We start from the raw sequence: 23879 nt of genomic DNA on the forward strand, positions 1-23879 counted from the left end.
GAGAGAAGCATTCATTTTTTCATTGTTTTTAATTAATTAGTGCTTCCTGGAAAGAAGAAGGCATGGAACTGGTCTTCCTACTTGGAAGAGGAACAGATGCCAGCTGCTCCCCAAAAGCTGTTCAGAGAGGTTGGCAGTTTTTTTCACTCTCTTGCTGTTTTTCCCGGGCAACATCACAGGATTACTGGCAGTCACAGGATTGCCAGCTTGGTTGAGGTGGGACTGGAGACCACCCTTAAGCTAGCACTTGTATTTCTGAATTGTTTTGGTACAAGTAGGCCAGGGAAACAGGAATTTGCCCTGGGCGCCTCATCCCAAACCAGGGCGTAAAAAATGCTGGTTGAATCTTACAAATAAGCAGCAGCTGTTTGGATCTGCTCTGCTCTGGACCAGTGAGCTGTTAGGCAGCTTCCAAGGAGGGTGGAGAGGGACAGCCTGCTGTCTGTCATATGTCCTGTGGGATTGTCCAGCCTGTCCCTGGGAAGCCATGAGTCTGCTGGCTCGGGCAATGGTGTGGGCACACTGGGGAGTGCCAGGAGGGAAGGTGGGCTTGTGTCAGTCACTTGGCAGTGCCAGAGGCTGGGTTCAGCCTTGGTGAAGCTGCCCCTGCACCCCAGTTAAATGTGTGGCTCCCAGTGAGCTCTTCAGAGCCCAGGGCTTTTGGTTCTTCCAGAACCAGCTTAAAAGGAAGGTCCAGTCCTGCATTGGGTCATTTGGAATCCCAGTTCAGAGTGCTTTTAAACTTTACTGTATTTCAGCTGTTTCCACTTGGATTAAGACTGCAGATAAATGAAAAACACAAATGTTTTCTGGAATAACTGTAAAACTGGGCTGCAGATCTAGCCTGCCTTGTCCCTTTCCTTGTCACCATTTGAAGATGACAAGTTACCTTTTGGTGAGAGTCTGGACTGACACAAAGTGATTGTAGCTTTCCCAGCTCTTTGATTCTGCATTGATTTGGGAAGGGGATTCTTTTGTGCTTGAGAAGAGCTCATTTCTGCATCTGCTCAAGGATGTGTTTGTAGCTAATTGCAACAGTGCAGTGGTTTTGAGAGATTAATTAGAATAATGAGTAAATGTGAAATACCGTGATGGTGCCATTGCTGATCCTTGAGCCTGAACCTGTCTGTTAAAGCCACAGTCACTTGGGGTGGGATTTTCTTCTCTAAGTTGAGCATTTGAAGCCTGAAATATAAAAATTGGAGCCTTAAGTATGTTAAAACTGCTCTGCAATAGATTTTGTCTTTAGGAATTAAAAACAAACGCTTCTTCCCCCCTCACAGTATCAGTCATTCCCACAAGGCCGAAATGGATTTAAAGTTGGAATGAAATTGGAAGGGGTGGATCCTGAACACCCCTCTCGTTTCTGTGTTCTCACCGTTGCTGAGGTAGTTGCTTTTCTTGTCTTTGATTCCAAAAGTCCCATGTACATCTAGATTTTTTTTTTTAAATAAAAAGTAGAAACATAAGAGTAATAGAACTTTAGTGAGTTAATAAATGGTAGGAGTTCAAGGTGATACTGAAGGAAAGGTGTTATGTAATTAAGGATCTTTGCCTGAAATCCTACTGGCAGATTTTTATACTTGTTACTAAGAATAGCAAACCTATTAATTGCCTGTAGTGAACAAATATGAAAGAGAACAATGCCATGAGGCCCTAAGACCTAGTAAACACAAACAAGTCTGAATACTGTTATCCAGCTTCAGTTATGTGAAATCTGGGTTGATCTGGTATAGACATTTAAGTTCTGGGGCTGCTTTTGTGCCCCCCATGCATGTGTGCATGGCATGGAGCAGGGGCTCAGGGAGGTTCCACTGACCAGTTCTATTTCCAGCTGTTTGAATTGGGGAAAGAGGAGCATGGAAACTGGGAGAGCAAATGAGTTAAAATACAACTAGAGTTTCTGAGAAATAAACGAGATCCTAAGTTACTTTCTCAGAAAGTCAAATATGAGGGAGTGTTTTATTAGTGATTGTTTTTCTCTTTTGTGACCCTTGGTGATAATCAGAGCTTCTCTCCCTGTAGGTTCAGGGATACAGGATGCGACTGCACTTTGATGGTTACCCAGAGTACTACGACTTCTGGGCTAATGCTGATTCCTCAGACATCCACCCTGTGGGCTGGTGTGAAAAAACAAGCCATAAGCTGCTCCCTCCTAAAGGTATTACAGAAAATAGAGTGGTGTAGAAGACACCATAAATTCTACTAAGGTGTCCTGGCTCTACATATTTCATTTTTAGTTTGATTTCATCATGGAACTCTATCTGAGGGGCTAAAGGGAAGAGGTTTAACTAACACAATGACTCACAAAAGAGCAAAATATCTTCTCTGTGATATTCCCAAAGACTGAGTTGTTAGTCACAGTGGAAACTCTGAATTGAATGTCTGTCTGTGCTTCAGAACTTGTTTCTTTCCTGCATTCAGTCCTTTCCTGCATTCAATTTCCTAGAAACATTTGAAGGTTGAGATTAATGATTGGACATTATGGTGAAAAAGAGAGATCTGGTTTAGCTGAAATGCACAGCCTCTGGAGATCATAGCAGGGCAGTTAGCACGCAAAGTTCATATTCTTTCCAGGTAATTTCCATTTCTGAAAAACTCGCCAGAATGTACCAGGGCCATGTAAAGCAATCATTTTTTTCTCTCCTCCTAGGTTTCAAGGAGGGAGAATTTAATTGGACTTCCTATCTGAAGAACTGCAAAGCTCAAGCAGCTCCAAAAAGCCTTTTTAAGACCCCCAGCAGTGTAAGTGGTGATATGGAATAGAAGGGGTTTCAATAGGTCTGGTGCTAAGTGAGTTTTGACCAGAATATTTATATGGTTTTAATATGCTTATGTCAGAGGTACAACCATGGTACAATCAGATGCAATCTACTTCCTGCTGTGTTTTATTTTTAAGAAAGAAAACTCGTACAATTTTTCTTCCTTTCCTCAGTCACTGATTTTCCAGAGAAAGAATTTGTATTTCCCTTCCTCCTTAATGCTGGAGGAAAAGATTTATTGAACCATTTATTAAATATATTACAGCTATCTGTTTTACTGCACCCCTATGTTTAAGATATTTGTGTCACTTTCATCTAATTTAATAATTTCCAAAATAATTTCTGGATTCCAGCAGCATGCTCATGTGTGCCATGGGATTCATTGTGGGGCTGTGGATCTTGAGCACTTGTCATCCTTCCCCACTGGTTCTCTCTCAGTGGTTGGTAACCTCAGTTCCTGAGAAATCCTCCATCCCATTCCATGTTACTGGGATGACATGAAGCCCATGGGCTGGTGGATTGGAGGCTGCACATGGACAGTCACTGACTCAGTTGGATCAGGGCTCAGCTCTGCCCTACTTCAATCACTTCATCTCCTTGAAGTCTCCTAACTTTTCCACCAGTGAAACAGGATGTGCAATGCCCATTATCCTCAGCAAATCACTGCAGAGTGTCTCAGCCTGGGAGTCTGCAGTGGTGGATGTACCTGGAAATGCTGTTTTTTAAGCCAAATTAGCTCTTTTTTAGTAATAGTCATTGCCAGAACTCATGGAAAATCCTGTCTGCAAACCTCTTAGTAGTCACTGTAGTGTGTTTTGTCTGTAGGTTTTGGGGTCAAAGGAGTTTAAAAGGGGAATTTCAATGGCTTGACCAAGAATGTGGCTGATTTCTCTTTCCTGCTGTCCTGTTTCTCAGCCTGTCACACCTTCTGGGTTTCGTCTGGGAATGAAACTGGAGGCAGTGGACAAGAAGAACCCATCACTGGTTTGTGTCGCCACCATCACAGACATGGTGGAAAACCGGCTGCTGATCCATTTCGATAACTGGGATGAGAGCTACGACTACTGGTAAAAGACTATTTTTGATACATGTCTGAAGGTAGACTGGCTTTTATTTTAAATGCAGGCCCTAAAGTTGGGATCTTATATCAGTTCTCAGGCGTCTGAATAATTACTTGGGGTTTTCACAAAGAGCCAGTTGCCCAATAGTTCCCTTCCTGTTTGGGTGCTGGGCAGCTCAGTGCAGAACCATTAGGGGTGGCCTGAGCTGTCTGGGAAGCATTGGAGATAAGAAAACTCCTTGTGGTGCCTGAAGGAGCTCCAGGAAAGCTGGAGATGGCCTTTGGACAAAGGATGGAAGGACAGTACAAGGGGAATGACTTCCCACTGCCAGAGGGCAGGGATGGATGGGATATTGGGAAGGAATTGTTCCCTGGGAGGGTGGGGAGGCCATGGAACAGGGTGCCCAGAGAAGCTGTGGCAGTCCCTGGGTCCCTGGAAGTGTTCAAGGCTAGGCTGGACAGGGCTTGGAGCACCTAGGGACATTGGGAGGTGTCCCTGCCCATGGCAGAGGGTGGAATGGGATGAGATCCCTTCCAACCAAACCACTGCAAAATTTACTTTGTATTTCCCTTTCTTTTGGGACAGCTTGAATGCCTTGAAAACCCAGTGTTACACATTCTAACCAGGCAGCGCTTGTCTTCTACACTGTGATCACATCCACTGAAAGCATCTGCTCACCCAGCAAAGGCCTATCAGACAGCACTGAAATCCTGCCTTTCTTTTTGCTTTCCATCTGACTGGTGCCAACTTTCCCTCTTTGATTCAGGTGTGAAACGAGCAGCCCATATATCCGTCCTGTCGGCTACTGCCAAGAAACTGGAACCCCACTGACAACACCACCTGGTAGGTTGCTAGTAAGACTTACTTCCTGCCTCAGCCAAAAAACCTGCAAGCTATATCTTCCACATAATTATATATTTGCAAGTTCCAGGTAGCTTCAGAACTCTTTACTGCCTGAACAATATTATTGTTCCTACTTTTTGCCATTGCAATTTATGTTGTTTCATAGCTCATTGAAGAAATCCGTCTTAGTTTGAAAACACAGGTGTCTGCTAAGGAAGGCAGGAGCCTCTCTTGAAATGAAAAATATAAACAACCCCCCTCCAAATTACTATAATTTTGAAATTAAGGGGCTCTCAGGCAAAGATATGGGAGTAGAAATTGCAGTTCTTTATTAGGAAAAAATAATTAACATATAAAAATAAAAATTAAGTAATACAAAACAACACTGCCAGAGTCCAAGCAGACCCTGGCCCCTGTGGGTCAGGGAGGTGGCTCAGCCCCATCCCAGGGGGGCTCAGCCCTCCTGCAGTGCCAGCTGTGCTTCTGCTGGAGCAGGATCTGCACAAGGGGGGAGTTTTCCTTGGAGCTCCAGGGCTGCGGGAGATGGGCCTGGGCTCCTCTGGGAATGCAGGGGGAAGAAAGCTGCTCCTCTGGGAATGCAGGGGGAAGGAAGCTGCTCCTCTGGGAATGCAGGGGGAAGGAAGCTGCTCCCCTGGGAATGCAGGGGGAAGGAAGCTGCTCCCCTGGGAATGCAGGGGGAAGGAAGCTGCTCCTCTGGGAATGCAGGGGGCAAAGGCTGCTGTGCTGTTCTCAGGTCAGATTGGATCCAGGTAGGAATGCTTGGCTCCTCCCCTGGGCACAGCATCTCCCCATGGATGATGGAATTTTCTCAGCCATGCAGGGACACTCAGTGGCCATGGACAGCAGAGATCTCCTGGAGGGAGGATTGGCTGTGGGAGATAAAGAAAATTGTCCAAAGAACAGCAGAGACCTGCCCCAGCTCTGACAGGTGGCAGTAGAATACACACCCCCAGCAACATCTTGCAATCTGTGACGAAGTGGAACAGGATTTGGTAATTTATAGTTGAATTTGATTTTATAAGGGAAGAAGTGAGAAGGATTCGCAGCATTTCCTTCAAGGTGAGCTGGGAGAAAAAGGGATCTCTACCATGATTTCCTAGATGGCATTTCTGGAAATCACAGAATACTCTGGCTTGGAAGGACCCACCTGAATCATTGAGTCCAGCCCTTAAGTGAATGACCCATACAGGAATTGAACTACTGCCTTGGCATTGTTAGCACCATGCTCTAATGATTACCTAGATGGAATTTCTGGAAATGAAGGAGTAACTGAATCCACATCTCTTTCTGTTGTACTGAAATTTGGTAAATGAAGAGAATGTTGGCAAATAAGGGAGGACAGAACGTACAGGGAAACCAGTGTTTTGAGGCATTGGAAGTGCTCGTTCAACTTAAAAATAGCAAACATAAAACAATTAAGCCTGACATTTGTCAGACTGACAGCCCTGGACCAAGAATTCCTGTAGTTGCTGTGTTCCAGGTTCAGTAGAGCAGGAAGCACTTTCAGGATTCCTCTGCATGGGGGGAATTGGCCTCACTGTCTTCACTATAGGTGTAGAAGGGGTTATGAACATTCCGTCTCAGCTGCACCACATCTGTCCCTGCTCCTGGAATGTTCAGGACTGGGTGAAGTCCTGTAGTTCTCTGCTTATGTGAGAATTTCCCATGCCCCAACAAAACCTGCAGCCAGTTCTGGTCTCTCTGCTGAAGGACTTAAATGCAGCAGTTTGCAGACTGTGCTCTGCATTTAGTCACTACACCCTCCTGCCAGAAGGAACCTGTCCTGGGGGTAAACATTACTGAAATAGGAAAGAAGTAAAGCAGTTTCTTAAATGTAATTTCCAGGGAGAGACATCCCACTGTTGTTGGAGCAGCACACCCATGGAGCCTTTTCTCTCCAGACTACTGGGTTTACTCAGCCTGGGTGAGCGGGCAGCAGGAGAGGAGAAGGTTCTACAGTCTTACAGGCACTCACACATAGAGTAGTTAATAAAACAGGAAATTAATGTAGTGATGCCATTGCACATCACAGAATCATCTCACTAGCTCATAATTTGAGTTTTCTTTAGAGAATAAGAATTGATTAAGCTGTGCAGAAGTGAACTCGCCAGGGTTCAAGTCCAGTGTAAAACTGGGGAACTGGCAGAGCTGCTCTGGGTGGAGGTGGTGGGTAGGAGCAAACAGGCCACTTTCCAGCACCATCCATTGTAAGTGCTCATTACAGTGTCACAGAGCTGCCTTTTTGCTGTTTGTAACAGTAAATGTGGGGTTTTTCCTACAGAAATGTTTATTCTCTGTTTTTTCAGGACACAGGGATTCCAAAGACTTCTCGTGGGAGAAGTACTTGGAAGAAACTAATTCCCAAGCGGCCCCTGCAAGAGCCTTTAAATTGGTAGGTGAATATCTTTGATTGCTCTTGCTCAGTTGCTGTTATCCACCCTTTTTTGCTTGAGACTTTATTTGAGCATGGTTCACCTTGTCTGTGCGAGGAAGGTGAAACTGGTTTACTTTAAGATCATCTCACTGCTGCTAAAACAAAAACACACAGCAAAATACAAGATTTTTTTGGTTTTTTTATACTATGGAAGGCTGGCTTGGAAAGGATTTTTGACTAATCTTCAGTGGTTCCATTAGCAGATTTAAGGGCAGAACCTTCAGTCCACACAGGTAACTGTGGCTTCCAGAGGTATGTGGGAAGTGCCTCACAGAGGGCACAGAGAGAGGAGAAAGGGTGCAGTTATCTGGTGTTCCCTCTACATGAAGTTTTAAAAACCTTTCTAAAATTCACCTTGCAGGTGTGCAAATCCGTACTTCCCTAGCTGGTGAGGCTGGAATTAAGGTAGAGAAGTTCATACCAAGGGTTTATGTGTGCTGATATAGATCATAGTCCTTCTGGGGAGGAGCCAGCTGTGCCCTCCACAGAAATAAATGTATTAACAGATGAAAGAGCATCTCTGCCAAATCCCTAAGACCATCCTGCAGACTCAGCGTGAAGGGGCTTCTCTCAACCTCAAGATAGTGAGCTTTTGTTTCTTTCATTGCAGTTCAGTGTGTTTATCTGGAATCTCACTGTAAGCAGAAACAAACCAAAAGCCTCTAAAATGACTGTACTTTTAATTTGATTTTTTCCCTTCCAATGCTGCTGGCTCACCTTGCTAAACTTTGCAATATGTTTAAAAACTCTTCTTTGCCATCGTAACACGTGTCTTGGTTCCTTTTTCTGAAGTGGGAGTTGCAGGTTAATACCTGCTGCTCTCCTGTGTATTTCTCTGGAAAGGTTTTTGGGATGGTGGAGGAAAAGCAATCAGGGAGGCCTCAGATAAGAGAGGTAAAAATCCAGCTAGAAAGGTTTGATAATTGCCAGATTTCAGCAGGTATCCACATGAGGTTGGTGCAGGCTGCAAAGTGGTGTTAGGGAGGTGGAAGAAGTTTTTGCCTCTTCAGAGAGCTGTAGAGCTTTAACTGGAGTTATCTGCATCGCATCCAAAACATCCCTGGGATTGAGGTTTCCCATAGCTGCAAAGCAGCTTAGGGCCAGGGATAGGATGAGGAGTGGAGCCTGTTAGTGGGACACAGTTGTTGCCCCCAAGAGTGGACTAAGATGTTTTGAAATCCCAATAGAGCTGGAAAATGTGAACTTAAAACTCTCAGCTCAAGTTCTCTGTAAGATCTGCCATTGTGGTTTCTTCCTTCAGATTTTCAGGGTCTAAAGTGTGGTGAGAGATGTCATTTGAGCATAAGAGGGCTTTGCTCAGGACAGGGAGCCTGTTCTATACTGAGAACTTCCTTCTTTGGATTCTTCCAAAGTGAAGTGTCTTCCCAAGGAGGATGCAGCTGCCTTGTCTGCCTCCTTTCCTGTTTTCCAGACATTTCTGCAGCCATTTTTCTACTCCTTCATGTATCAGGCTTTGAAAAAAAAGTAGAAGGGCCAATTCTGCCCCTCATGAAACTCCAGAGTGCAAATTAGCATCTAAAACTGTGTTTCAAAAATGATACAGAAAAGAAAATGTATTCGATATATCAGAAGTTAATAGGACTCTTTCAAGATCAAACCTCGTTATTTTTTCTGGCTTGGTTGGACTGAAGTGCAAATAAATGGCAAAGCTATTGATTTTTTAAAAATAATAATTATTATTCCAGCTAACAATTACAGGAAATCAGTATATAAAAATGTGGGTTGAGAGCCAGAACAGGCATTTCTCACTGAATTAGCTTTTAACAATTTTAAAGAGCTGTCTTATGTAGTCTGGAGACATGGGTCATCAGCACAAATAGCAGGTCTTGGGTCTGGATTTCTGCCCTCTCCACCCAAAAACTCAGGAGACATCTCCAGTGTAAGCATTGTTATTTCAGACCATCCTCTTGGGCTGGCAATTCCAAAACATTCATAAGCTATTGCCAAAAGGGCAGCAACTCTTCAGCAAGACTTAAGCAAAGAGCCTGGCTCCTCTTCTGGGCAGGATTTGGACCTTGAGCATTCATCTCCTTCTTCAGGGAGGACAGACAAGGTTGCCTGGTTCAATAAAATGCTCTTGAAAATAAAAGCAGTTTAGATTGTCTGTTTTGTGGTGTGTCCAGTGTCTGACAGCACACTGATAGATATCTGTGTCCAGGTGAAATGGCTGAAGAGGAACTTCAGGTATGGAGTTAAACCTCTTAGCCCAGGAGTGCATCTCCTTCCTGCCCCCAGCCACTGGCAGTAACAAGGCTAAGGAAGACTGGGAGGGAAGAGTGATTCTAATGATTTCATTAACCTGGTCATGTTCAAATAGACAATTTATCATTTTGTGCTAAACCCCTCACCTCTGTGTGCAGAAGTGAAGAGGGACATGTTTTGAATGAGCATCCATAACCCCCTGCTGAGGAGGTCAGAGGAGGAATTTGCAGACAGATAAATGGAAACATTGGTAAAAGCTGTCTGTTGCTTAGAGGTTACATAGGGTGCTGCAAAGGGTACACATCAGGTTAAAGGACGTTCTGGAGTTTTCCCAAAGTATTCAGGATTTGAAGAAAAGGATGAGTGAACCTCTGCAGGGGCAGGCTCTGGGGCAGAGCTGCTGTAAGCCCCAGCACAGCAGTTCCCAGCAGTTGTTCACCAACAGCACAGGGGTAATCTGTGTAATGAGGATAACTGAAAGCCAGGAGCTGAGGCCAGGGAAGATATAGGGTAGTGAAGAGAGACTTCACCCAATGGTGTGTTCAGCTGTGAAGAGCGGGGAATTGGCCACTGTCCTTGATGGTGTGGCATCACGGAATAGTCAGGTTGGAAGAGAGGCTGGAGATCATCCATTCCAACCCCCTGCCAAGGCAGAGTCACCTGGAGCAGGTGACACAGGTGGGTTTGAAATTCTGCATCCAGGTGTGTTTGGAATGTCACCAGAGTGGGAGACTCTACACCCTCCCTGGCCAGCTGTTCTAGTGCTCTGCTATTATGGAAAGTTCTTCCTCGTGTTGAGGTTTTAGTGGTTTATTTTAGGGCCACTGCTCCTTTTCCTGCTGGAGAGTTTGGCACTGTGCTCTGACACTTGCCCTGGAGATACTCATATGGACTGTTGAGATCTCTCCCCTCTCAGTCTCCTCTTCTAGAGAAGACCACGTCCCTACTGTGTGCTAGGTGTGCTGTCAGGCTCGGGAGGCCATGTCAGTGGAGCTGCTCGTGGTGGTCCCTGGCCTTTTGTCTGTGAAGGAAGGGTCTCTTGTTCTGGCTGGGACAGCTCCTCTGTGCTGAGCCCCCTCAGGCTGCCTCTCCAGCAGTTTGGGGCTGCTGACAAACACTCAGCTAAGTCCTCTTGGGAACTCTGATTTTAACCTCTTGGATTTTAGCCTCTGAACAGACTGCCATGTGACATAACCCAAAGCTGCAAAGGCAGCTATGGGTGGATGGAAACTGGAGCACATTTCATTCAGAGCATGTACCAGCTCTGAACTCCAAGGCTTTTTAGCATTCTGCTTACAATCCTCCCTTCCAGCGTCCTCCTCACGGATTCCAGGTTAATACGAAGTTAGAGGCTGTGGACAGACGAAATCCCATCTTGATAAGAGTGGCAACAATCATTGACAAAGACAGCCATCGCATTAAGGTATGACCTTGCTCCCAAGTGCAGAACCTGTGCTGGGAACCATGGGATGGGCAGTGCAGGGAAAACAACACTTGGGAACAAGGAGCAGCAAACAACAGCCTGGCAGCTGCTGTGGCCTCCAGGCCTGCCCAGCTGTTGCTTTGTTTTACTAAAATCTGATGGAATTGGGCTGGTGTTAGTTACTATTCTAATGTAACTGTTTTGACCTAACACTTGACACTGTGATGTCCTATTTCTTGGCATATTCCCTGTGATCTCCATGACTGATGGCAGCATGAGTGTTCTGCTGGGGAAGCTGCCTGGCTGTTTTTTTCCTACCAGGAAAGGAAAACCCAAAGCAATTTAAAGCCTGGTAAATGTGGGAAGTAGTGTCATTCTTCAGTACAAATTTGTCACATCAATGCATTTTAGCCTGGTATTTCATGCAAATATATTGCCCAAATAATCTGTTGTGCTTTGGCTTCTGAGGAACTAAGTACAAGCCAGCTAAAGAGGAGGCTGCACTGATGGAGACTCCATGGCCAAAGGATCTCCCTCCTAAAGAATGATTACATGGGCAGAAGTGGAATTCACTCCCCTTTATCTGGCTGATTCTGAGTCTCATTGCTGTGAACAAAAGCCAAGCTTTGCCAGTCCATTGAGGCATGATACTTAATTCATACATTGAACTTTCCTGCATGAACAACCCAGTAGCCTTTAAACTCCAGTGATCTTCAGTCTCTGGATCTGAGCTACTGCCAGTCTCTTCATCCAGCAGAAAATTGCAGCTTGTTCACTGCAAAACTCACCAAACTTGTTGGCTTTTATGGTGTTTTGGGATCCACAGAAAACAAAACAAATAAGCATTTGTATTTGCATAGTTTTGGAGTTTGCATGTTAGAGCATCCCATGGGCTGTGGGGTGACAGATTGTCACCAGAAGCTGGTTATTCTGTGAAACACAGATGCAGGAAAACAAAGAGTTAGACTGAGCACAGAGATGTTTGTGCCTAACTGAAAGATTGATCTGAAAGATTGAATGAATCAGCCCCAAGCTGAGCAAGGTGAAACAAAGGGAGACGTTAACGTAAGAGCTGAGTCATGCCCTGAACTCTGTCTTTCCCTGAGACTTCTTCTTTCAGATACATTTTGATGGCTGGGACCATGACTATGATTTCTGGGTGGATGCAGACAGCCCTGACATCCATCCTGTGGGCTGGTGTGACAAAACTGGACACGCTCTGCAAGTCCCTCTAGGTAAATACAGGACACGCTTTTGTTATGCTGTATTATTTCCTAAGTGCAGTCTGCTCCTCATGTGCAAATCTGTTTATCTTTCTTTTTTTACTACTCTCAGGCACTGAAGATCCAGAGGGAGCAGTGGGACAAGCGTGTCCTACTCCGGGCTGCCAGGGGATTGGGCACGTCCGGGGCCCCCGATACGGAACACATTACACGTATGTGGATGAGTGCTGTTAATGACAATAGCAACAGCTACAGCAACAACAGCAATAATAATAATGATGATGATGCAGCACCGAGCAACTGCACTGCACTGAAATTATCTCCGGGTAGTTATTCTGGAGATAGCTATAACTGCAACCGCAGCTCCCTCTTGTGTCTAAGTAGGCTGTTTGATCATAAATTTTGTTTATACCACTATAATCATGATAGCTGCAATGTAAACAGATTCATTCACTCCAGTTTCTCCATTCCAGCAGTACTGAAGGAGTTACATTTATGAAATAATATACCCAACAACAACATGCAAGGAGACAGTTAAAGAGGAGAGGGCATAGATAGGATGTTAAAGTGTAGGTGAGGAGAGGTTGCTCATGTTTTGTGCTCTGTCTTTTGATTTCTTGTGTGCTTTTGGAAAAGGAAGCTTTTTCTCAAGTAAATTATTTTAAGAGCAAGAGAACAATCTCAGGTGGGAGGTCAGAAGACCTGGTAGTTTATAATGTAGTTAAGGGCTTTGAATTTTTCAGACTGAAAGTTGCAGAAGTCTGTTGATCCATGAAATGTTGTTCTGATAAGCAAGTTATCGAGGACAAGCTCTTCTTGCTCTTTAACAACATGACTTTGGGTTTTAATTCTGCCGTATAGTCCCTTGCTTTCTCACACGTATAGCTGGGTAACAGCACCTCCTGAGAGTTTGTGGCCTCATTTTTTCTGGATTTGTGATGGATTTCTCTTCCTGAAGTAAGGAAGACTGTATGACTGTAAAGCTTTCATTGCCCTCTCTCTTTTTTCTTTCTCCATCACAGCTTAGTTGGCTGCCCATACTCTGATATGAACCTCAGCAGAGAAAACCTCTTACAGGACCGGCTGAGTGGGGAGAGACCTTCCCCTGGGAACATCATGCAGAAAACCAAGAGGCTGGAGACACCTGGCCCACTGCTGGGAGCAGGGGAGTCTTCTCAGGGTGACTTTTCACAATCCAGGTAAACTGGATTTTACTCTTGGCCAGGTACTGGGGCACAAAGCCATTTACAAGGATGAAAACCACTGGAATTGGCAGCAACACAGTGGAGCATTGAGTTCATCTGTCTGTAATATTGACGTGTGCCCCAATCACTCTTAATGCAGAGCAGTGCACTTTTATACCCTCAAATGCTTTAATAAGTTTCTTGACTCCTTAATCCTGGTGCTCTGGTCACATTCCAACAATGGAAATTGCATTCTGTCTTCATACGTTTTTCCTTGCTGTTTCAATTTAAAATTGAATTTTAAATTTTTAAATTTTGTTTCCTGTCCTAAAACTGTTAAATCAAGGGTATTTTGCGCTATTAAACTGTAATTGTGGTTCACCCTGGGTCTGTTAAGCATTGTGTGTGTTATCTTAGCAAGCAAACAAGCTGAGCACTCTCAGATACTTTGTTTTGTCACAAGAAAGTCTCACAACTGAGCAGCATTGAAGGAAACTGTGCCTTAGTTCTTGGGGTGCAGGAGTTGGTTAAACCTGTCATGGGACAGACCAGGATATGAAGGGTTTTTTAAGATCATTTTTAGTCTTCACAAATCCAGTCTCACTAGGGCAAACTCCAGTAATACTTTAGTTTTTTGTTGTATGTGAAGGCTTATCTATATTTTAAAGCTCATCTATTTGTTTAGATTTATAACATTTTCAAGATATGTTTGTCCAGAATAAAGGAGTGAATGCTTCTTTTTCCTCCCTAGCCTTCATGGCCAAATTGCTTCCTCCCATGCCAGAACTATCCAGGCATCTTCATTCCCTAATTTCCACACCAAAATTGATTGCATTTCAATGGCACTCTTACCATAAAGCTCTTGGGAGATTTTGAATTCTCAGAGAATAAATAGCATTTTAGAATGTATTTTTTTTTCTTCTAAGTATTTAATTTCCTGATAGTGGGAGGTCTGAATTCAGCCTAGAAGTCTGGTGTCCTGCTGCTTGTCTTCCCTTGGCCAACTCTGTAGCTCAGTTTATGCATCAGATTTAGTCATGGAAACTCTAAAATGTTATCCAGAGGTATCAAGATTCAGAAACCTTAAACTCTTGCTTTCACCATAACACAGTGGTTTCCTATAGCTGCTGGGATCAGAACCTGAGCCAACAGAGGCTGATTTATTTCACTTAAACTCTCTCAATCCTTGCAGAAGAGGAGCAAAACACTTTGTACTCATGTAGGGGAGAGGAAAGTTCTGCCACAAGGTGGTGGTTGTTGCTCTCACTTGCCAGGAGCAGCCAGCTCTGCTCTCCTCTGGGAAAAGGGAGCAGAGGATGTCAGTTCAGCTACTGTCATTTATCTGTCTTTCCAGAAAATCTGCACCAGACAGTGAAAAGTGGTGTCAAAGCAGCATCCACACTCCATCAGAGCAGTCAGAAGACAGTCGGGAGAGAGGCTGGGGAGAGGAAGATTTCTCTGTAGATATCAAAGCTGCACCAAAAATGTAAACAAGAGTTTTGTGATGTATTTTCATGCATTAACAGTTGTGTTTCTTGATGTTGCTGCAGTATCTGAAATAACAATGTAAATAACAAACAGCCAAATTTGATTGAAGTTTTGCAGCAGAGTGTTTTAGAATGACATGGTAAATCTCCTCCCTTCCTCCTGTTGTTTTGGGCCCTCTCTTTCCTGCAGTAAACTCAGATCTGAGTTCTGGCCATGAATTTAAGAGAACAGCTCAGAGAGAGGTCAGGGATGGAGCTATTGCTTATTTTAGGAGGAAAAAGTTTTAGTTTCTATAAATCTCACTTACCTTTGTATGGAGAAGAAATTACAACCATTTCTGTATCTTCTGAAATGTTTTATAATTGTTGCTTTCAGGCTTGGGTGCTCACATGCCTATATCAAGTTTCAGCTGGTGAAACAGGAAAGCAATGGGAAAGGTTGGTTAAGTTTTATTCCATCTTTCTCTATGTGTGCTTATCTCTGCAATATCCCCACAGTCATGAGGAGCATTAAGAATTCACAACTTTTTTTGTCTTTGATTCCACAGTCAAGAGAAAGCACATGCTGGAGATAATAGCAATAATAGTTTTTCTTCCTTTAAAATTAAGAGAAAGTGTAAAATTACTTAGAAGTGAAAGGTTTAATACATTGCAGAGTGGTATTTATTAACTGAGAAGACAAGTTTGCACTGGACTTTGTGCCACTGCAAACTCCTCTGCAGTGACAAGTGGTTCCCAAACAGTCTGTGACCTGTGTCAGGCTGTGACAGAGCCAGCACAGGGCTCAAGGGAGATTTCCTCAAAACTTAGCAGATAGTTTTGGTTCCATCAACCCCTTTTTTTACACCCTCATGGGTATTCAGAAACATATTCTGAGTCATTGGAGGACTTTTTAAAGGATCTCTTTCTTAAGGATCTCTTTCTCTCCTTTCTCTTAAGGATTAAAAAGAAAATTAAAAGCTAAATGGAAAAACAATGGGTTTTTTTTCCTGGTATGTGACAGGTTAAGTTTCCAGAGCAGCTTTCTGCTGTCACTTTAGCAAACCATATGCTTAACTTTCAGATTTACTATAAAAAGCCATTTCAGAGAACAGAGCTGACCAGGCTTTTAGGAGGATTTGAGATGGCAATAAGTCCCTAATCAAAAATAGCTAAGCAGGCACAAACTGGGACAGGTGCCTGGATGTTGGTTTGTTGTTTTTTTTTTTAATACTCATTTTTACCTAGTTCTGAGTTTTGCAGTCAGAGCTGAGGGATCTGCCAGCTCCAAGTGGCAGTTGCAGCTGGCAGGGAAAGCTGCCCACTCTCTTTTTGCATTCATCTTCCATGGAGTGATGGAAATCAAGGGAGGGAAATGCAATCATCCACTGACCTGTAATTTCACAGTTACCCAGAGCTTTCCTCCCAGCTGCATTTAAACAATGAGATCACTGCTTCTTCGTCAGAGGGAAAGTCACTTGTCTAGGTCATGGTTTGGGTGCTTAGTTCAAGGATTTGTGCTTAGTGGAGAAAAGGAATAGGTCTGAGATGGAAGCAATGCCCACCCAGCAGGGATGTGGCAGTGGGGGAGACCTTGGGCATGACTGGGACCTCCTGGAGCAGGACGTGGGCACCAGACCAGGTGCTGTCTGTCCCCACCACTGCAGCAGGGAAGGAGGGGCGTGACAGCCATCTCTGGAGCAGGTCCTGTGCCCTCTTGCCACCAGGAGCTCCTGAACTGAGCAGTTCTTACTCAGGCTGTATTTATCCTCCCTTGGTTTCATTATTAGAAATTTGATGTTATTTGATGCTGTCTCATGACTGTTAGGGATGTGGAGATGAGATGAGCTGAGTGGGCTCTGGGCCAGGGCAGTGATTGTTCACTAGGACAGGCTTTACCTCCAGAGCTGCTTCCCCTTCAGCTAGGGGGCAGCTGGCTAACCCTGGGAATCTGCTTTTTCTTTGTATTTCAGCCATTTTCCTTTGTGCATTCCACAGTAGTGACTGCTTACCCCCCTCATCTTACACCCCAGCCCGCTGAGAGCCGCTGAGCAGAGGCAGCAGGGGCAGCAGGGCAGCGGCTGCTCCAGGCACACGGATCCTTCCCGAGGGCTGGGATTACAGTGGGAATGCTCGGGAATGCCACGGGATGGCGCTGGGACATCCTATCCCCCGGGATGGAGGTCGGGGGTAGCCCCCGTGCCGCTGTAAACCAGAGGAGTGCTTCCCAGCCTGCTCCCATCCTCTGCCTGGCTTCCTGTTGTATAACCAGCACATCCCTGTAGGACCATGACTCTGCACTGCTCCAGCGATCTCATTAGGGAGGGGTGATTCCTTCCTCTTTATTTTGTCTTGGTTTTCAGAGCTTCACTTGACACATGAGGAGGGAGTTGATGCCTGGAGGTACCTTGAGCACTCCTGGCCTGGGAGTCTCCTGGGGAGTGAGCCCAGGCCATGCTGGCAGCACAGAACTCTGGCTACAGCTGGGGCTGGAACACTGCCATCAGTTCCCAGACGAGGATGCTGTTACCAGAATTCCTCCACCTTGTCAATAAAATGCTGCAAACATCTCTGTTAGCAGCATGACATCATTTTCCAGGGAAGAAGCTAATGATAAAGCCTCCAGCCTGGCAGTCTTATCTTTTTTTTCCCTTTTCTCCTCAGGAGGAGGAGAATGTCCTGAGAGCTCTGTGTGCCACACAGTAGGCATGCCTGCTCCACTCACCCTGCTTTGCTTTCCCCTCCAGGCTGTGACCCTTTTTCCTGCTTTGTTGTAGTTGCTCCTACTTGAAGCCTGGCTCTGACTTGTCTTGTTTCCTTTTTCAGACCCTGATTTGGATCTCCAGCAGGCCCTCCACCAGTCTATCTTCATGCCTTCTCTGGCCTCTAACCCGATGCACCGCCTCCATCTCTTCTGGGAGCAGCACTGCAGGCTCTTGCCGGAGGTCTCAGGCCTGACAGCCAAACAAGTTGCCAAATGGACAGTGGAGGAGGTGAGTTACCTGTTCCCTGTTCCACTCTCCCAGGATGCAGGAATGCCAGAGCACTCTTCTCTGGAGTGCTTATTGAAAGACATCTTTATTTCCTTCCCTCTCCTAGGCAGTGCTCTTCTGTTTGCTGTGTGTGTGTCACAGCTGACTCAGATGGAAGTTAGACCCAAGACCCTTTATCAGGGAGGGGAAGGACCCCTGTTAACCCTCTAGTATCCACAGCCTATTGCCCTCAGCTGGATTCCCTCCCTCTATTTATTTACCCTTTGATTTCTCAGTCCTCAGGCCTGAAGCATCACTCTGACAGCAGATTCCCTTTTTCTGATCTCCCTCCCCCTCTCCTGTGATTTTGCTGCTGATTCACTTTTACAGTGCAGAGAATTCCAAACTGCACTGTGCATGCCCACTCCTGCTGCGTCTCCCTGCCTGATTCCGTGGGAACAAAACTGCCCACAGCCTGACCTGATTTCTGGCAGAGGTAGCTGTGCAGCTGGAGATGTGTCTCTGCGGCTCTTGAAATGTCTCCTGTAATTAGGTGTTGTGTGAAAAAGCCAGAGTGTTTTGTGTGCTGAGTAGTTGGTTTTTGCCTTGATGCCTTGGGCATAAATATTTCTCTCTGTGCTTGGGAAGTGGTTATAATTTGGATCCTGGTGCTTAATTGCAGGGCATTTAATTCCAGAGAAATGTGCTGTAGTGTTGCGCTTGCAAGGATGCAGGGAATCTGCAAAGCAGGAAAAAGGTGCTGCTGCTCATGATGCAGAGAGGATCTCCAGAGACTTTTAGAAAGTGCATTTTCCCTAAGTGCCTCTTAACATTGGATAAATGCTATCTTGACTTTGCTCTTCATGCTGGAGGAGTGGTAGGAGTCTGGTGGGACTTGCAGTGATGTGGGAGATGAGAACCACAGCAGTTGGAAAAGGGACAGAGCAATAAGTGCTGATGTTTTAAACTGGTCCTTTTTTGTGTTGAGTTGTTGTGGTTTGGTGGTAGTGTTGGGTTTTAGTTGGGTTTTTTTTTGTTTTTGTTTGTTTGGGTTTTTTTTTGTTCTTTTTAATAAAAATGTCTTAGAATTAAATTCATACTGTGGAGGAAAAAAAAAAATCTCTGAAAGATTTACTGTTCCTGTCTTTTTGAGAAAGCTTCCAATGATTTGTCCAAAAGATCTTTTATCAAATCAATAAAGTCAGAAGCAGATAATCTTCTGACATGATAATCAAAATCTCTTTCTTTTGGATAAAACAGGAGGCTGCTTCATGGGAGTACAGTGTCAGGATCCAAGCCAAATAAAATTTGTCCTTTGCAATTGACCTTTAAAGCAACTGCTGGGTAAATTTAGCTGGGATATTAGTTTGATAACGGATGAGTGTGAGCAGGGACCACAGACATGGATACAGGGCACTGGATGTAGTGATTCAAACCTGGAATAAACTGAATTCTGCTGCAGCCTGAAACAACTGGGGAACTTTTGGCTGCCAGTAGCAGTGTGAATGGCATGTTGAAAAGCTCAGTTGTAGCACCACAATGCACTGGCTGAAGTAATTACAGGTTTTATCTTGAATTTCAGTAAAGTGCATCTGGTTTTGAAAATGACGTTCATCACAAATTCCCAGAGGAATCAATTTAGGTTCTCTCTGAGCACTTGCAGGATCAGCATGTGCAGTGCAATGTAGCCACAGATCTGGGAGTTGAAAGTAGCAGGACTTGCTGTGTTTTAGGGAGTCCAAAGTACATTTGGTCTGTTGGCATTTGGGCTCCCAACACCTTCCTGCGTGGCAGACATTTGCCTTTGGGTTGTGCTTTGAACTCTGCTGCACAAAGGAGTCCTGAAAGAGTCTAAAGGAGTCCTGTGCTGATCTGAAACAGGAGCGATGTGGGTGTAAAATTCTCCTTTGGTTTCATGCTGAAGAACTGTTTTTATTTTATAAAACCCCCATTAAGGGAAAAAACATTGCTTTAATTCTCTGCAGGTTGAGAGCAGCTTAAATGGCAGAGCAGCAGCAGTAGCAGTATTTAGGGGCCCTCACGCTAAGAAAATCACGGTAACACTGAGCAGTCACTAAAAGTAGTTACTTTAATGCAGCTTTGGTATTTATTGAAAGCTTCCTGTCATGTTTGCAGAGCACACACTATTGACTCACAGAAGAACATTAAGATGTGCTAGAGTTGTATTGTTCATTAGTTAATCCTGCTTCAAATGCCGATACCCTGGTGGGGGGGGGTTGGGAACTGCCCTTGTGCCAAGTGTAAGTGGTTTTCTAAATCCCTGTTAACCCAGCTCCTGTCTGTGGCCTCAGAGGGGATCAGTCCTGGAGTAGCTGTTGAAGGGGTGTGGTGTGGGGCTGCCTTGTCACCACAGGCCATCAACTTGTGCTGATCTCAGCAAGCCTGCCACACATCAGCACCTTCCAGAAGGGTCATGTCCAGTTTCCAGGGTGTTCTCAGGATTGCAAAAAGCTCTTTTGCAGGCCCATCCCTTTACCAATGTGCTTTGGGAGTGTAAGAGTTTCCAGCAGGCAGTTTTGAGCCATGGCATGGTTACAGCAGGGAGGGCCAGCAGACTTTCACTTCATAGAAAAACTCTGATCCCACTGAGATGTTCCCAACCTGTCCAACATCCTGTCGCATCCTCACTTTGAGCCCTTCCAGTCTCAGCCTTTCTCAGGGTTCGAGGCTTCCCTGCCAATATTGTGGGGTTGTATTCGATTTCTGTGGTATTTTGTTCATGTGCTCCTAAGCCTCTCTCATCCCTCAACTGCCCTGTCTTGGTTTGGGAACCCTCCTCCCCAGCAGTGACAGCCAGGCAGGTCCCTGTGGCTCAGTGGGGTCTGTCTCATGTCTGGGGACCTTCTCGCCCATTTTCAGCTCTTGCATCTTTCTTCCCTCTCTGTTATCCATTCCTGGTAAACCCCAGGGCTGCTGTTTGCTTAAGAGGCCTCTTCAGTGGCACAGGATGCTTGCAGTGTCCCTACAAAGGACTTTGGGCAGATCAAAGGTCTGTCACTCCGTGTCAGTGACAGTAGCCAGCAGCAGTTGTGCAGGGAAGGATACAGGAGCAAACCAAGCCCAGGTCATTCCCTGGAGATGTCTGCCAGCCTCTCAGCGCCACAGACACTGAAGAGACCCAGCTCTTGCCCCAAGGGTCCAACTGTCATGTAAATTCTTGAAGGAACCAGACCTGGCAGAAGGATTTTCATTTGTATTTTAATTAATAGCAGACAGGGGAACTCAAAAGGAAAGTAGTCTTTTTTTATTGGTTATTAATAGGAGTTTACACTTCTGCAGAAGAAAATTTTGAGTCATTGCCTAAGAGAGATGTGGATTTTAGGGCTTGCCTTTAAGATTGAGCAGAAGAAGAGGATGAAGGAGAGGGATGCTCTGCTTTCAGGTTACATAACAGAAACCACGGGAGTCAGAGCTGCTCCTGCCAGGGCAGAGCAAACCTGGAGGGCACTCTGAGAGCCCAGTTCCTGCCTGGCTGGAACTGGGAGGGAGGGAATGACTCCAAGTCTAGGGGTGGGATGATCTAGAGGTACAGGGATGTGATTTAGGAGAGACTTTGACAATTTTGAGTTGAAGGGAGCACTGTATCCAACAGTGACCCGGCCCAACTGCTTGTTTGTGAACAGGGAAGAAATGTCACATGTGCAACAACTCACACAGTTACGCCTCATGAAGCAGAGCTGCTCCTGCAGGAGAGCATCCAATTAACAGGACATGTTTGATCTGATAACACCTCAATATACAAATCTCCTGTGAACCAGTGAAGCTGCAGCTGGAGAAGACAATGCACATTAAGTCATCCTTGACTGCGCACAGGGCTATTCTGCACACTCGTTGGTGTTATATAATGTAACCCAGGGCTGCCTGCATGACTGCAGGGAGATTATTCCAAATGTTAACAGATCCCTTGCCTAGAAAGGTTTTCTATATTGTGAGTCATAAAATTAACTTTTACTTGCTAAATCCTCTTTGTTCCATGGATCCTTTTTACCCAGCACAGACTAAATGAAACCAAAACTCCTTTCTTTCTGTTCTGCCTTTGCATGTTGGTAAACCAGTAGTGCTCATTCAGTTGGTTTATCTTGTCTCTTACAGGCATGTCATCTTGGGAAACTGTCTAAATCCTTTTTTCATGTTAGTTTTACAGTGCTGTAGAGAAAGTGAAGTTGTGAGTGAATCTAAAGTAGTCTAAGCCATATATAGCTTTTTATGTGTAAAAATAATGTTGATTCTGTGAGAACCTTCTAGAGGAGTGGAGAAACTGGATTCTTACAGGGAGAGAAATGGTTAAATGGCAATAGGGGCAGTTATTGGTGGTAACCAAAATATACAGAGGAGTTGCAGCAACAACCTAGCAATGTTTTCCATCTGTATCCTTCATCAATATGAGAGTTCTGATTATTAAAGTTTTAAAAATTCTTCCATAGAGAATTGTCATACAGAAATAAGAGGGGTTTTATTGATGGTGTCTCATTTTAATTGTCTGTGTTTTCTTTCTCTTACATGCAATTGCAGGTAGTGAGCTTTATCCAGCGTTTACCTGGCTGCAAAGAACAAGCATCTGTGTTCAGGGAAGAGGTAAGTGGGATGTGCCCAGACCCTGTGCTGCAGATCCCTGGAATTACAGCAGAGAGCTCAGACTGGCTCACCTGTTTCATTGAAGAGCAGTGGCATTTAGAAGGCAGCCTCAGCATGGAGCTGAATTCCACTATGGCTAATTGCATCCTGCTGCTTTAAATTTCCTCTGCAGTTCCAATCACTGAGCTTATGCTTAACATCCTGTCTTGGACCGTTGTACCATGGGTTTGGCACTGCTCTAAAGATGCCCTGTTGGAATGGTTAGTGAGGATCTCATCTGCTGCCTCTAATGAGGACATGTGTCTGTTTCTCCTGGGGAGCCTGGCAGGCACAGGGTTTCCCAGGAATTGCTGGCTTCCCCCATGGGCTGGGGTGAGTGCAGGAGAGGAACCTTTTGTTTTGACAAGCAGAGTTTGGGAAGTCAGAGCATGTTCTGTGTGAGGTGTGTCCTGTCAGTACTGCTGTGGGCTGGGCTCTGGTGCTGTTCCTGGTGTGTTCACCATGGCCTCTGGGAGACCTTCATGGGCACAAAGTGTGGCTGTCCTGGTTTTTGGAACAGCTCTGTAGGTGGATTGCAGACAGGGATCTCTTGGATCCTTTAGCTTCCACTGACATTGCAGGTATCACTTGGAGGTTCTTTAGGAACCCTTGATGAATTTGCACAGATGCATCTTGTCCTGGATTCCTCTCAAGGTGTGGGCAGCTTATGGGGGTGGAATTCTTCCTCTCTGTCCTGCTCAGGTGATTCCCCACCTCCAGAGCTCCCTTCAACCGTGGGCACCAGCATCAGAAGCCACGAGGAGCTTCTGGAGTGAATCCAGAGGTGACCACAGAGATGCTTCAGGGGCTGGAGCCCCTCTGCTCTGGAGCCAGGCTGAGAGAGCTGGGGGTGCTCACCTGGAGAAGAGAAGGTTCCAGGAAGACCTCAGAACCCCTTCCAGGCCTAAGAGGCTCCAGGAGAGCTGGAGAGGGTCTTTAGATAAGGAGTGACAGAACAAGGGGCAGTGGCCTTAACGTGAAGGAGAGTGGGCATTAGAAAGAAGTTCCTCCCTGTGAGGGTGGAGAGGCTCTGGTACAGGGTGCCCAGAGCAGCTGTGGCTGTCCCATCCTGGAAATATCCAAGGTGAGGTTGGACAGGGCTTGGAGGCACCTGGGATAGTGGAAAGTGTCCTTGCCCATGGCAGGGGGTGGAACAAGATGAGCTTTAAGGTTCCTTCCAACCAAAACCATCCCATGGTTCTGTGACTGTCCTCAGAGCTCTCCTGTGTGGCTACAAGAGCTTCAGGGAAGGGCTGGAGTCTCTCCTTCTGCATGGCAGTGACTGGAAAGGGCACTTCTGTAATTGCTGTCTGCTCCAGTACTGGCTCCTTTTCAGGGGGAATCAGGCTGCAGTGCATTTTGTGGATTTATGTATCTGTGTTCTGTTTTCCCGCATTTTAGAAACTGCAGACTCACACAAAATAGGAAGCAAAAGAAATAGAGGCTTGCAAAAAGCACTGTTCACAATGTGACAATACAGTAGGATACTCGTGAACTGAATATAGTGGGAATAGTGAAATTTGTTCAAATGAACCCATCTTTCACTGTAGCTGTGTTAAAGGGATTTCTAGGGAAGGTATGTACAGAGGTGAGATGTACCAGCAAATCTCCTAATAAATCCAACCATTTGCC

The 23879-nt window shown here is 45.3% G+C and overlaps 1 protein-coding gene across 6 annotated transcripts in view; it reads left to right on the forward strand.

Annotated features, from left to right (window-relative positions):
* LOC110469529 (lethal(3)malignant brain tumor-like protein 3) overlaps positions 1 to 23879 on the forward strand; it is a 43504-nt gene that overhangs the window by 13926 nt on the left and 5699 nt on the right. For 5 of the 6 annotated variants that reach the window (XM_021528359.2, XM_021528356.2, XM_021528357.2 and 2 more), the window contains 15 exons: positions 41 to 129; positions 1284 to 1388; positions 2026 to 2161; positions 2654 to 2745; positions 3678 to 3829; positions 4590 to 4666; positions 6994 to 7079; positions 10657 to 10767; positions 11888 to 12002; positions 12103 to 12202; positions 13013 to 13189; positions 14529 to 14660; positions 15038 to 15099; positions 17467 to 17633; positions 22146 to 22208. In XM_021528359.2, coding sequence (XP_021384034.1) covers positions 41 to 129; positions 1284 to 1388; positions 2026 to 2161; positions 2654 to 2745; positions 3678 to 3829; positions 4590 to 4666; positions 6994 to 7079; positions 10657 to 10767; positions 11888 to 12002; positions 12103 to 12202; positions 13013 to 13189; positions 14529 to 14660; positions 15038 to 15099; positions 17467 to 17633; positions 22146 to 22208 — 1664 coding nt within the window. The remainder of the gene's footprint in view (positions 1 to 40; positions 130 to 1283; positions 1389 to 2025; positions 2162 to 2653; positions 2746 to 3677; positions 3830 to 4589; positions 4667 to 6993; positions 7080 to 10656; positions 10768 to 11887; positions 12003 to 12102; positions 12203 to 13012; positions 13190 to 14528; positions 14661 to 15037; positions 15100 to 17466; positions 17634 to 22145; positions 22209 to 23879) is intronic. The other variant, XM_077788491.1, reaches the window with a different exon arrangement.

This window comes from Lonchura striata, chromosome 26, assembly GCF_046129695.1.
Source record: "Lonchura striata isolate bLonStr1 chromosome 26, bLonStr1.mat, whole genome shotgun sequence".
Classification (NCBI taxonomy): Eukaryota; Metazoa; Chordata; class Aves; order Passeriformes; family Estrildidae; genus Lonchura; species Lonchura striata.